Source organism: Aulostomus chinensis, chromosome 6, assembly GCF_037954235.1.
Source record: "Aulostomus chinensis isolate RoL2024-O1b breed Wild chromosome 6, RoL_Achi_v1.0, whole genome shotgun sequence".
NCBI lineage: Eukaryota > Metazoa > Chordata > Actinopteri > Syngnathiformes > Aulostomidae > Aulostomus > Aulostomus chinensis.
Window position 1 is genome coordinate 19222501 of NC_141325.1, and position 14763 is coordinate 19237263.

A 14763-nucleotide genomic window follows, 5' to 3' on the forward strand; every position below is an offset into this window, starting at 1 on the left:
TCCCTAACATCCCTTCCTCCCATCCCTGCTCATACCAAGAACATGAATACAGATGATGAGGTGGAAATACCAAGGCAACAGTAGATACATCATTGCTCTCATAGAATACACCTGAAAGTACAGGAAGCGTGGGCTCGAACCGTGGGGTAAGCTTGAGTTAGTTATTTTTGCATGATAACAGTAACAGGTATGTTTTACCACAAACGCACAGTAACATTTTATCATTCACAAACTGCATTGCATAAACACACACAAGCCCCTCCATCTGAATATGCTAAATAAAAAAAAAGACCTTAACCTTGCACCATACTGGATCTCTTGTAAAAATAGTGAAGCTATACCTCTGTCTGTACATTTTTTTTACAGGAGCAAAATCCAATGAAAAACAATGGCAAACAGGCTCTTGAGCAACACTCACATTGCAGGTCTTGATGCAAAATTGACTAAACTCTGATTTGAAAAGATTTAAATATCAGATCAGGGTCAAATGAGGCCTGACACTTGGGCCTGCTGTGTGAACATAGCCTTAGTTGGAAATGGGCCATAACTAACCTATTTAATCTCTGTACATCTTACACACTATATAGAGCAGGGGCATTCCATAAAAAAATTCCATCACTGCCTTCCATCTGACAGCATCAGAAGGAAGGACAGCCAATAGTATAATAATCAGGACAAAAAACAAACAAATGGTGTGTCAGTGTTTGGACCCCAAATATAATCACACTGGAATTAAAAAATGGGAATTTAATGGATATTTTGAACCATTTCATTTGACTTACTTTTATCACTTTCCCAGCTCCAATTTTCAGCCGCAGCAACTTGTCTTTGTTCTGGTTTGAGTCAAACATCTGAAAAAATAAAGGGACTTAAAAGCCTGTGAGCCATTATGTCTAGAAAACTGTCACACACTCAAAAATACAAAGTGATGAAGAGGTGAAGAAATAATGGTGTGTTTGTGTCACCTGTCCAATAGTGTAGTTCTGCAGAAGCCAGCCTGCGTACGCCACCTCAAGAATGTCTCCATTTTCCACTACCTGGCCTTCTCCCAGACTCAGATCCTGAACCACCACTGTATCTAAGATGGCAATGCTGTTTGCTTTAGCCAGACCTACCTGATGAACCATCAAACAAGAATTATTCAAGGGGCAATCCTGAAACTTGTGAAGTCAACACAAACAGACACTGTGTCACCTACTTCTTTGCAGAAGTCAGATGAGGCTTTCTCAGATTCAAACATGAGGGACCAGTTCTGTCTCTGATCATCATAGAAAGTGCAGTAATTGTTTGACTGTACCTGCAAGAGAGACAAACACATGATAGTCACAAAGAAGACATAAGATGAGTCATCTATAAAATGCCTATGCTGCAGATAGCCCCAGTATCTTACTAAGTATCAGGGTTAGGGTTAAAAGCATATCTATATCCTCCTCCATATCGATATGCTTTTAGCGGCAAATGTTGAGCAAAAACCCTAGTTCTATCAATGAAAGCAAAGACCATTGGTTAGTAGGGTTGTCAAAAGTATCGACACCCAGTTATTATTCAAAACTAAAAATTTGTATTTGGATAAAATACTCATTTGCAAAAGTCTTCGTCTCCGTCTTCGTCTGCAGTTGACACACAGCTTCACTCATCACCACCACACACACAGACTACCTCTTTGCTCCTCCCCTAACAAATCACAGCATGTGTAGGGCAGAGGTCTTGAAACATGGCAAAGTGCTGCTGCTGGACCTTTGCGACCAATATTGGTCGAAAATGTCAAATGCAAAACGGAGTATGGAAGTATTTTACACGTGAGGCAAACAGCCAGGGGGAAGTCATAGATATTAACAGGCTCGCTTGTCAAGTAGCACTAGCAACTTGACAAATCACATGAAAGACACTACACTCTTTACATCAAATTGCGAGAGGTTTGTAAAACTTCTGTTTCAACAACATTGAAGTATTAAGCATAATTATGATCATCTCTCTCAAGTTTGCATTCTCCGTGGCCATGAGATGTGACAACGGGGGAGTTAGATCATAGATGTGTTGTAGGCTTTTCACTGACAACTACTTTTCCTATAATCAGCTTGGGATGATTAAGAGTATAAGAACAGAAGAACTTCTGATTTGTTATTTGGGGTTTAATGAAAAAAAACAAGATTGATTGATTGGTTGCTCCTGTGCCCAACTGCTAGCCTTCATAACAGCTAAGCTAAGAAGCTGTCAGCCATCCAGTTGGATCTCGAACACTGTAATGCATATAGAGAGGACAGGAGATTATCTATCTGCTTGTCTGGCACTAAAAATGATGGACAGTAAGTGTATTACTCAAAAAGTTGATGTTACTTTATGCAATATCTCTGGAATGCAATATCTCTAAATTTGCCACAAATATCAGTTGGGACTCAAGGATGAACTGACAAGATTTTTGTGGTCGAAGTTCAAGGTTACTATTCCTTACATAAACCTCATCCCTTTGCAATGTCTGTTTAATAGCATAAAAACAATGATATTTGGTGCCCTTGTGTCATTAATGCATCAAAAGAAATGAGAGGTATATAATTTAAGTTTCTTAAGTTGAGAAACATTGAAATCCTAAAACTACTTGTAAGACCTTCAGAGAAATCTGGTGTTCCTTTAATGTATACATTGTAGGGCTGTAATCTCCCAGTCGACTGGTCGATTTATTAGTCAATATGTTCTGGCTTGACCAAAATTCTGATTGGTCGAATTTTTGCCTAACCACTAGAGACAGACGGACTGAAGAGTACTAGAAGGCCAACGTCTGGTGGTTTGATGAATGTATATTTAATTTTGACGGTTTCATTTAAAGTCAGTCCTCGTCCACCATGTCAAAGACATCTGCAGTGTGGCAGCATTTCATGAAAATAGATGATGGAAATAAGTCGAATGCAAAGTTTGCAAACAACAGTTTGCATATCACAGCTCCACTACAAACACGGCGTATCACCTAAAAACGGTAAGCTAACTTGTCCACCTTAGGTTGCCCAATCAGTTTTGAGTAGATGAACATATCAGAATTGACATTTCAATGTTTTAGTCAAATAATTGTTAATTGTAAAAATTCTTACAGTGGACTTGCCTTTTGTGTTTAAGAGTAAAGTTTTAAGTTAAAAGTCTATTTGTGTCACAGCCGCGAAGCTGAGCTCCTCTGTTCAGTCTCGCTCTGTGCGCAGGACATGTACAGAGCGAACTGATAGTGTCGGTCAATTATTACAACATGACAAAAACAATTGTCTAAATATTCCTCAACAGGTTTTGTGCTGATAGTTGACACAGTATATTTTTCATATATAAAATTAGTCGATTTTTAGTCGAAATTTGAGGGCTTCAGTCGAACAAGAATTTCTTTGGTTGATTACAGCCCTAATACATTGATCATAAAACTTTTCAGTGTTTCCAATAAACCAGACAGAAATCTCAGACTCAGTTAAACAGTTTGTCAAGCAGAGTGCCCTTTGACTGCATTGTTTAAATCACTGTGGTAGCAAGCTGAGGTCAAGAAATGTATCTGCTCACTTACTAATGGTTAAAACAATAAAACACAAAACATGACACTCTGTAACATAACACACAATACAGACACCATAATCAGAACAGTTTGAACATTGCTCCCAAACTGAGGGCTCACTGGATGGACATCCATCAGCTCAATCTACTCTTCTTCAGTACATTAGGATATCTGTTTTTGCAGACACAGCAAGAATGCTCACCGTAAAAACAAAGCCAGTGTGAATCCTGGCAGCAGTAACTTGTTTCTGTTGGCTCAAGTACAGAAGCAGCTTGTACTGCAGAGAAAGGAAAGAGTGTTATTCACAAATCAAACCAAAAATCCCTAAAGAATGACCACTCGCTAAAAGCTCCAACCTCTTTTGTAGTGTGGTTGCCCAGTACAGCTGCTCCAAGCTTGCCCTGCTTTACATACTGTCCGTTAATACTGCTCAGGAGACAAAATGGGAGGAATGCTTTTAACTTGACATCATCATAAGAGGGTTTACACAGTTCATTACTTTTCAAACATCAAAAGCAGAGTATTTACTATCGAAAGGCTTGAACAGCTGTGGCGAACAACACTGCAGGTGCTCCAGGTGATAGTGCTGCTTTCTGTGGAGCTGGTGCTGCAAATACACAAAAGACATACAAGTCAGCTATCACATCAAGACATTATTTTAATGGTGTCTGCCCTGAGGGTCTGACCTGGATTAGAATTCTTCCTCGGCTGTTTTGGTGCAGTGTACTGGAATGACTCATTCCCTTGACTGGTTTCTTGGTCCAGACCAAACAGGGATGCTAGTTTGGCTCTACAAAGACCACAAGAAGTGTAAAGATCATTCTGATATGTTTCTGTATGCCATGAAATATAATTTGTTGCCAAACCTGGGATAAAAATATATTTGTGTAGGGAATTTTATAATGTAGAGACAAGTGACAAATTGAAGGAAACCTGAACAAATTATTGTAAAAACATAAATGCACATGCTTCCATACAGGACAGAAGGCTCAGTGAGGGGCCTGATGAGGACACAATGATATGAATCACACATTATTTACCAATTTCACACCAACTGAAGGAAATCTGGGGCCTGTACTACGTGTGTACCATACCAGCGTTTCCCCCCATTAATTACCTTGACTGTGGCAGCCTGCCATAGTCTAATTTGTCCCACCACATTTTTGTAATGAACCAAACATTTTTACACTACGTTACTTTACAACATTGTTTCAACAAAGAATCTCTCACTCCCAGTCAGCCCCTCCCCCCTCCGCAGTACAGGTGCGTGCATACTCACACATGTACTGACTGGACCTGTCCTTGCTGCATCCGAGACACCAAGGCATTTTGAGGACACAATATCATTTGAGGTAAGTAACGTTAGCTAATGTTACAGTATTCACTGCAGTTATCCACTAGTCTAAACATAGTTTTATCATTATCAATGTACGACAGCAAACAGATAACGTTACTGCAGAAGTTATCATTGATAGTTGACATTAGCTAAGTTAGTTTTCTCATATCAGGCTAGCTCTCATGAACACAGTTCCTTATACCGTCGTTAGAAACTGTGACAATGAAGTCTTAAGACGACAAAACAATGTTCCTCAAACAAATGTCACAAAAGCTAGTATAGCTAATCCAACAATGCTGGCGCACAATATGCTAACGTTACATTGTAAATAATTGTGATGTGACCTCAGGTTGGGTGGAGCACAGCCAGGGATTACTGCACTTTCCCCTGGTCTCCCATGCCTGAGAGCTATATTGTGATTTTGATACTGCACTGGATTATATTGTGATTTTGATATTGCACTGGGTTATGTTGTGATTTTGAAATGGGTTATATTGTGATTTTGATATTGCACTGGGTTATATTGTGATTTTGATGTTACGCTTAAGTATATTGTGATTTCAATTAAATTTCGATCAATTGTTCAGCCCTAATATATGCTCATCCAGTATACAAAATAGGTTTCAATTCATTTGAAAGCCTGATTCTCAGTTTGTCTCATCCGGCCTGGAAAACTCTACAGCCACTCTTATTTATTAGTGTGTGCCGCCCTCCTGGTCCTTACTCTGAATTCTCAGAGTTTATATCCAGTTTGGTTCTTAAAACAGATAAAGTCATTATTGTAGGTGACTTCAATATTCATGTGGATGTTGATAACGACAGTCTGGGTACTGCATTTATGTCTCTTCTAGACTCAGTTGTTTTCCATCAGTCTGTACATAAACCTACTTGTTGTCACAACCACACCGTCCACCTCATCCTAACATAAGGAATTGAAGCTCAACATCTAGTTGTATTTCCACAGAATGCGCTTTCCTCTGACCATCAATTAATCACTTTTGAATTTGTACTCAAATTTGTAACTAAACTTTAGCCACATCTCACATTTTAAGGATATTAAAATTGAATACTGAATATAAAATTCAGTGTAAGAAACTGTATCAAACATTTTAGAATGAAATTATTTCTCGACTTAATTATTATATATAATTATATATATATATATGTATATATACCCACATATATGTGCATATATGTATACATTTACATATATGTATATATACATATATACACACAGAAAACAATATATATAGTAATATATACATACATATATATATACACAAACACATATATATATATATATATATACACACACACACACACACACACACATATATATATATATTTTTTTTTTTAATATTTTTTTTATTTTTTATTTTTTGTAAAGCTTCATGTACCCCCTGAAGTACCTCCACGTACCCTCAGGGGTATGCATACCCCCATTTGACAACCAGTGTTCTAGACCCTGTCCCAGCTAAACTGCTTAAAAAGTCTCTGCCCCTTGTTAGCACCTCTCTCTTAGATAGGATCAATGTGTCGCTGTCATCTGGTTACGTCCCACAGTCCTTTAAAGTAGCAGTAATTAAACCCCTTCTCAAAAAAACAACCCTGGATCCAGAAATTGTGGCCAACTACAGACCAATATCAAATCTTCCTTTTCTCTCCAAAATTCTGGAGAAAGCAGTTGCTAAACAGCTCTGTGACTTTCTCCATAGCAACAGCTTATTAAAGGATTTCCAGTCAGGTTTCAGGATTCATCATAGCACAGAAACAGCACGAGTCAAAGCTACCAATGACCTCCTACTGGCATCTGATGAGGGACTCAACTCTGCTGGTCTTATTAGATCTCAGTGCAGCTTTTGATACCATTGACCACCACATCCTTCTACAGAGACTGGAACGTGTCATTGGCATTTAAAGAACTGCACTAAATTGGTTTAGGTCATATTTACTAGTTCAATCTCAGTTCATACTCATTAATGATAACCCCTCTGAAACCACTACAGTGAGTTATGGTGTTCCACAAGGATCTGTGCTTGGACCAGTCCTCTTCACTCTATACTTGCACCGTCCAGGTAACATGATAAAGAAATCATTTTCACTGTTATGCAGAAGATACGCAGCTGTACTTATCAATCCATCCACATGAAACAAATTGGCTGACAAAACTGGAGGCCTGTCTAACGGAATTAAAAACATGTATGACCCATAATTTCCTTTAATTAAACTCTGACAAAACTTAAGTTATTGTGCTGGGCCCAAAACACCTGAGGCATGTCATATTAAGACACATCTTTGACATTATCAGAACAACCCGACTGATTGACAGAGAGCGGTCCTGCAACTCAACCTCTTTTGATACTCCCACCCACCCAAAGAAAAAAAATTCAATTAAAATAAACATGTTACAGTGAGCCAACTGGACTGATTGCTGACTAACAAGACTAGTAAAATCCAATCCAATCCACTTTTTTGGAGCACTGAATCACGTCATCATCTTTTCCATCAGAGATTTGGTGTGATATGACATAATTACATGACAACTTCTATACTCCATGTGCCAAAAAGTCCAAACAAAGTCTGAAAAACTATCATTTCAGCATAAAAACGTATGGAAGACAAAGGATTTGAATTGGTAGTTTGGTAATTGACTTGAAAAATCAATGATCAACTGGTTGAGATATTTCCTGCACACCAATGACCATAAGAAGCTGAAAACAACTCATGGATGACAACATCATTACACACTACAGCTACATTAAAATGGGTTCTTCACTCATCCAAACTCATCTAAAGCAGCAAAGCTTACTGACCCCTGGAACTCCTTCCATTGGTAATCATTGGCATCTCTCTGTATGGACATGTTCAAAGCCTCCTGTCCAAGTTTTTCCCTCCATCCAGTCGTACAACCATGATAGATTCAAAAGCACCGCAGAAGCAGAAAGATGAAGTTTAGCACTTTGGTTTAGGAGACAACCTGCACCATAAAGTTTCACCTTCGCCTTTTAGCAAGCAACACGTGAGAGGAATTAGCCGCTATGAACACAGCTCTCTCCCTCTCCCTCTCTCTCTGCGCGTGTGCGGGCGGAGGTTGAGTGTGTGTGAGTGAGTGTGCTGGAGTTTGTGGCCACTGTGCCATAACTCATGCACTTTTTCTATCTTTTTATGCTGATTTGTGGGTTGTTGTTGTTGTAGTGTGTTCAGGATTGTTTCTTTACTGAGGTGTCTGTCTTCCGTTTGGCGGTATGGCTGCTTACAGTACATTTGAGGAGCGTTTTGGCTTCCTCGCGAGGAGGCATGGTATTAAGTTAATTTCTTCTTTTTCTGTGAAAAAGATCAGCTTAGCTATTGGTGAAATAATAGCATTATGTCTGCATCTTGTATGAACAGTGCAGTGGTTTTGTTCCTTGCATCAGTTGGTTTAGTAAACAATATGGTGGAATCGGCGAGGAAATTGAAGGGGTTTTCCTCCCTGTTTTACCTTTGTCAAGCCCTTCAAGGAAGGTAATTCTTTCCAATATCCCCCCATTCACTGGTAATGATGTTCTTACAGAGGCCCTATCGTGTTATGGAAAATTAGTATCTCCTCTGAAAATGATCCCGAACTAAATCTCCGCTTTTGAAGCATGTCGTCTCCTTCCGATGGTTTGCCTACAGTATTTTGAAAGACAGGAGAGAACTAGAGCTTTCCCTTAATGTTAAAGTGGATGAGTTCAATTACAAGAATTACGTAACCACGAACACTATGAAATGTTTTGGATGTGGTCAGCTGGGGCACGTGGCGCAGGATTGTCCAGAAAAGGTTAATGCAGATAATGTGAATTCAAATGAAGGCATCCCCGGTGACGAACAGTCTAAGGACGCACCGGGTACTAACAAAGATGAGACAGCTACGAGTGAAGAGGGCGTTGGGGTAGATGTGATGCAAGGAGAGGTAGAGACTTCCCTTCAGGCTGAGAAACTCGAGGGTGGTGGCTCAATAGATCCAAGCTCTGAATCTGAAATGCCCACAGATTCGCAGGGTAGTTACACGGAGTTAGTGGAGCAGATTTTTAATGAAGTTGTTGAGGAACAGAATTCTGTGATGGAAACCTTAAGTGTCTTTTAAGTACCATCTAAGAAAAGGGAGCGCTTTCATTCAAGTACAAAAGCAAAGAAGAAAAATCTGTCAGTGGAAGTCTCTGATGCTGAGATTTAGAGCAATTATGCATCAGACTGTAGTGTTACCTGTAGTGTATGTGCAAGCCGCTTCTCCCAACAGAGTTATGGTGTGGAGGATATTCAAATTTTTCTTAGCAAAACTAAGCATGCAAGAAATGTTAAGATTGATGATTTTTTTCCCCCAGACGTTAAACAGTTCATTGCAAAGACAAGGCTGTTTACGTCAGAAGGAGGGTTTACTGATCAGGAGGGTTACTGTCTAAAGAAGATATTAACTAAGTTAAACGTCAATTCAGGTGATAGGTAAATTATGACTGACGTTTAGCGTCACTATCAGTTATGTTTATCATGTTTATCAAGACTTATTTTTTTATACTTCCTTATATGCAAAATTCTAATTGCTTCTTTGAATTTAAATGGAGCAAGAGAACGTAATAGTAGAGCTGTTGTATTCGAAACCTTTGAACAAAAGAACATTTATATTTTTTTTGTCCAAGAAACTCACACAGATACAAGGAACTGTGCTGACTGGGACAGTGAGTTCAGTGGTGAAGCAATTTTAAGTCAAAACACCTTAAATAGTGGGGGTGTTGGTATTCTGTTTAGCCGTGATTCTATTCCATGTTCTTATGAGGTTAACGAAATCATTAAAGGCCAGCTTTTAAAAGTAAAAGCCATACATGAAAGCAAGTCTTTTGTGTTTGTTTGTGTTTATGCACCAACTGATGCAAAGTAGCACATGCTTTTTCTTCATACTCGAAGAAAACATGAAGTTACATGAAGGAAAAGAATGTGCTCCGTTGTATCAGTCCTTAAGACCTATGATTGCAAAGACACGTTAATTATTGGGGGAGACTTCAATTGCACTGAGGATGGCATGGATCATAATCACATGGAGCCTCACATGCTTTCCCATAGAAAATTAGTTGAAACTGTGAAGTTACACAATCTTGCAGATATTTGGAGAAACTTCCATTTAACTCAGAGACAGTACACATAGGTCCACTCCTAAAATAACAGGCTGTCATTGGCAAGGCTAGATAGATTTAATGGGTTCAAGCATCAGCTCAACTTCTTTAGAAGCAGTGATATATTCCCAGTGGGGTTTTCTGATCACTGTATGGAAACATTTAAGATATTTATTAGCACATTTAAACCAAAGAGTGCCTACTGGCATTTTAATTCCAGTTTGTTGCAAGATAATCATTTTAGAGATGTTTTTAGGTTTTTTGGAGTCAGTGTAAGACTACAAAGTCCTCCTTTAGGTCAATAAAGCAGTGGTGGGATTGTGCTAAATTTCAAATAAAAATGTTGTGTCAACAGTTTAGTTTCAATGTCATGAGGGACATCTCCAATCATATGAAAACTGTAGAAAATGAGATACTGAATCTTCAAGGGGTATCAGATACTGCAGGTAATCTATTGGAGAAATTAAAGACCAAAAATAACCTACTGGCTGAGTTATTGGGGGTCAAGGCGCAGGGAGCTCTGGTCAGATCACGTTTCCAGTCTATTGAGCTTATGGATGCAGCTACTAAATTATTTTTTAATTTGGAGAAAAAGAATGGCCAGAAAAGGCTTATGCAATCCTTATATGCTGAGGATGACACACCGCTATCAGGCCATACTAATATTCGTAAGAGAATGCAGGCCTTAGAGGGGCGATAACCCCTGAGGAGCTGGCTACAGCAAAGCATGGTAGGCAGCAAGGCACCAGGAATCCATGGTCTCCCAGTAGAATTCCACAGAGCATTCTGGCCTGACATGGGCATGGATTTGCCACAAAGTTGCCGTAGAGCTGTTGTGATGCTGTTGCCGAAACAGGGAAATCTAAGCGACATTAGATCATGGAGACCTGTCTCTGTCCTTTGCGTGGAATATCGTTTGCTCTCCAAAGTTCTGGCCAATAGGCTTAGCAAGGTTGTGGAAGAGGTCATTCATCCTGACCAGACCTACTGCATGCCGGGCAGGTTAATTTATGCTAACAGTTGCTTTATTAGAGACATTGTGGAAGGGGTATGAAGTTAGATTTTGGCCTTGTCTCAATCGATCAGGAAAAAGCCTTTGACAGGATGATTCTGATCCAGTTCCTAATTTTACTATGTCAGCAGATGAAGATGACTCCTCAAGCATTCTTCTTAAGTCTGAGCTTGTAATTGTCTTGGTCCCAACCTTGCCTCTGGTAAGGCATTATAAGGACTGTTTGTTATGGTGTTGAACAAAAAATATCTTGACAAAAGAGTTGATACACCTTCGCACGCAGTTTTACAAATAGCAGAGCAGGTTAAACCACAATGGAGAGTTTTTCACAAGTCAACATTACCTAAGAAATGTGGGAATTTGCAGTGGAGGATTCTACATGGGGCAGTGGCGGTTAATTCTTTTATTTCAGTTTTAAACCTTGGTGTGAGTCATCAGTGTCCTTTTTGCACTATGAGAGAAACAATTTTCCATGCTTTCATGCAATGTGTTAGGCTGACGCCTCACAGGAGACACGAAGTAGAGTTTGACTCAGGGTACAACATTTCAGTGGTGTTTATGACTTTAGTGAAATCACAAATTCAAATTGATTTTCATTTTTATAGTGAAATGAAGGATCTTGGGTCCTTATAAAGGTGTTATAAAGGTGCTTTATGCTTTCTCAGGGAAGAAACTTAGATGTTCAGTGGCCTGTTAGAAGACGTGCAGCCTGAAGCGTGTTAGCTCTAATATGTGCGCATTTTTTTATCATTTTTCAAACACTTTAAATTTCTCATTCTTTCTAATTATTTGTCTTTTGTAAAGACTTGTCGAATAACTTGTATTCTTGTAATTATCTGTAATAAAAGAAGCTTTAAGTCTCAAAAAAAGTCTCTCTCTCTCTGTCTCCCCCTCCCTCCTCACCATGATCATTTGCAAAGAAGGAAGGATCTCTTATCTGTTAAGGACTTTTAGTACAGTTATTAAATAAAGCGTAGAGCTTTAAATAAAGCCTTTATCAACATTTAACCCTTCTTATCATTTAGATTTATTCTTTGGTTTAATCTGGACTATGTTTTTAAGAGTACGAGTGAGAGTGTCTGCATATTAGTTTTTTCCCTTTTAATACAAATTTTCATTGTACTTATGCGTATTGATGTAATCATTATTTAGTAAGGATTAACAAAACATTTGAATGACCATGCAGTCTTTTCTGAACGTTTATTGCTAAAATGAGATTGAAACAGTGACAGTGCTTCATTCATGCTCTTGCGAGGTTGGTATAACTTCAGTTGTCCACCAAATGTCACTGTCACTGAAGCCTTGAAACCTTGAATCCTTTTTCAGCATAATTATTAGGAAAGCCTCAGTGCTTCATGAGGCTTCACCTGCCCACCACTGTCCAAATATTATCTCCCTTTGTTTACAGAGATTGTTCTGATAGTCATTCAGCTAGCGTAAAACACATTTGACCCTGAAAGTTGGTTAAGACCTGGAAATGTCCTCTGGATTCAGGTTTAATAACCCCAAAGCAGATTGTGCAACTGCAGTCCGATGTCAATCAAAATGACTAAGCCACTTCCTAAGGGTGCAAGAGAAAGCATCCATAGAACTTTTAGATAGAAGCAGAATGAAAGTCTGGAAGTTCACCTGGAAATGTTTTTCTATCCATCCATCCATCCATCCATTCATTTTCTTCCACTTATTCCTGTTAAGGGTCGAGGGGGAGCTAGAGCCTATCCCAGCGGCTATGGATGTGTGGCGGGGTTCACCCTGGATAGGTTGCCAGTCTATCACAGGGCCAACACATATAGACATATAGACTGACAACCATTCACACCTACGGTCAATTTAGAGCATCCAATTAGCCTAGTCCCAAATTGCATGTCTTTGGACTGTGGGAGGAAGCTGGAGTACCAGAGAGAACCCACGCAGGCACAAGGAGAACATGCAAACTCCACACAGAGTGCCCGAGTTGGGACTCAAACCCAGAACCTTCTTGCTGTGAGGCGACAGTGCTAACCACTGCACCACCGTGCTGCCCTGGAAATGTTTTTAAAGTGGTGAAACATTCAATTACATTTATTTCATTGAATCCAAAATATTCATAATAAATTTACATTCCAGTGAGGTGACTGTCAAACTGTTAAGAATCTTTGAGCAGAAAGCTTAAGTACATTGATATCACGTTACCCATGAGTTTTCACCGACAGTGGGAGCTAAAGAGTTGCCAGGTGTTGGATTAAACAGAGAGATTGCTGAGAAATGTAAGGTTTCATTCTGTTATCTCAAACATTGTCAGATCACCACAGAAGTAAAATGGAGGAAGAAGTAACATCGGTATACATTTCTATTTTTTGTCGAAGATGAACGATATATACGGGGTCCCAGATATTTCCAATGTGTGCTTCCAAACCGTGACGTGATTTCAACTCAAAGGGAAGCAGCAGCTGGCCTCGGGATTAAAGGACTCAGTGAAATAATATTTCATAGTAATTGAAGACACCATATAGCTTGGGCCATTCATTTATAAAAAGAAGAAGAAGAAGAGGAAGAGGAAAAGACAGGCAGCAATGTCAAGTCATGGGTCCATAGCCAACAACATATCTTACTCGACAAAACTGGATGTTTATGTAACGTAGTTAAAATACAGTCACATGAAGTAGCTCCTTCACATCTTGGTATTCTTTTTGCAGTTGATTTGCAATTTTATAACTGCCATTTCAGGATGCCATGGTCGTTTTAATGTACTCGTTTTAGGTCATCTTCATTTACGCGGTGGTCTGTAGTATTTCTCAAATATTTGTAGCAATGTGCATCTGGTAGAATTTTACAAACTGACGGGATGGCGCTGTTTTCTTACGGTAATCCCGGTAATAAAATTGAGACGCGTTTGTGAAATGTAACACAGGAACGGCTATCCCCGGGTAAGGCTTTGTATGCTAATGGAAATTAGCCTCACGGGCTAATGATGCTAGCACTCACCCTCCTGAGGGAGACAAGAAATCTCCGTCTTCATCGTCCCCGCTAAACATCGCTGAAGTTGCAGGTCTTTGGAAGTAACATATAATGAAATTAGTTCACTTTTAGGACATGTCTACTTTGTTGAACTGTGTCTTCTTCCTGTTTGTTATGGGGTCAGGTGATTTTCCACATGATCAGGATGCAATTGGACCTTGCTACCACTGGAGGGTGCCACAGATTAGACTTCCACCAGTTGAGTTGAGCAGCCTGTATGTATGTTAGAAATGACCTCATTAGCTCCTATTCCGATACTCTTTTCCTTAACCCTAATGGGAAAAAAAATCGTGGGGTCAAGTTAAGGGGGATAGGAGAAGGCGATGGCAGTGACAGGAGAATCCTGCTACACTTTCACAGTCATAAAACAGCAGTGCATGTTATCCACCTGATTGCTTCCGGGATTTTTCGTGTTCTATCCCTGGTTAAGGTTTTGTAAAATTATGGTAATAAGCTGCTCCAGCTAATAGTACAAGCACACAACCTCCTGAGGGAGACAAAATAATCTCATCTTCATTGTCAATGAATCTAACAAGCATGTTCTGTAGTTCACGCTTGTTAGATTCATCGCCTCATTTGAAAAAAAAAAGACTTCAATAGCAAAGTTGAACATTAAATTAAAATTGTCTGTTATAATGTGAAGTGAAATGATCGTTAGAGTAAAAGTTGGCTCCCTCCTATACTTGTATTAATCATATATATCACATGAATCCCAGTTATCATTGTATGAATGCATGCTGATGCATTAATTGCTCATACGTGTGTT

General features: G+C 39.2%; 1 protein-coding gene across 5 annotated transcripts in view; it reads right to left on the reverse strand.

Moving 5' to 3' along the window:
* The window catches only part of fkbp15b (FKBP prolyl isomerase family member 15b), a 33901-nt gene extending 19762 nt beyond the window's left edge, over window positions 1-14139 (reverse strand). For 4 of the 5 annotated variants that reach the window (XM_086206945.1, XM_086206943.1, XM_086206944.1 and 1 more), the window contains exons 1-9: window positions 13965-14139; window positions 4210-4313; window positions 4052-4130; window positions 3880-3949; window positions 3726-3800; window positions 1195-1297; window positions 966-1111; window positions 783-851; window positions 1-25 (exon numbers count right to left, since the gene is read on the reverse strand). The exon at window positions 1-25 is cut by the window's left edge and continues 119 nt beyond it. In XM_086206945.1, the coding sequence (XP_086063071.1) occupies window positions 1-25; window positions 783-851; window positions 966-1111; window positions 1195-1297; window positions 3726-3800; window positions 3880-3949; window positions 4052-4130; window positions 4210-4313; window positions 13965-14014 (721 nt within the window). In that variant the 5' untranslated portion in view covers window positions 14015-14139. The remainder of the gene's footprint in view (window positions 26-782; window positions 852-965; window positions 1112-1194; window positions 1298-3725; window positions 3801-3879; window positions 3950-4051; window positions 4131-4209; window positions 4314-13964) is intronic. The other variant, XM_086206941.1, reaches the window with a different exon arrangement.
* Between the last annotated feature and the right edge of the window lie 624 nt (window positions 14140-14763).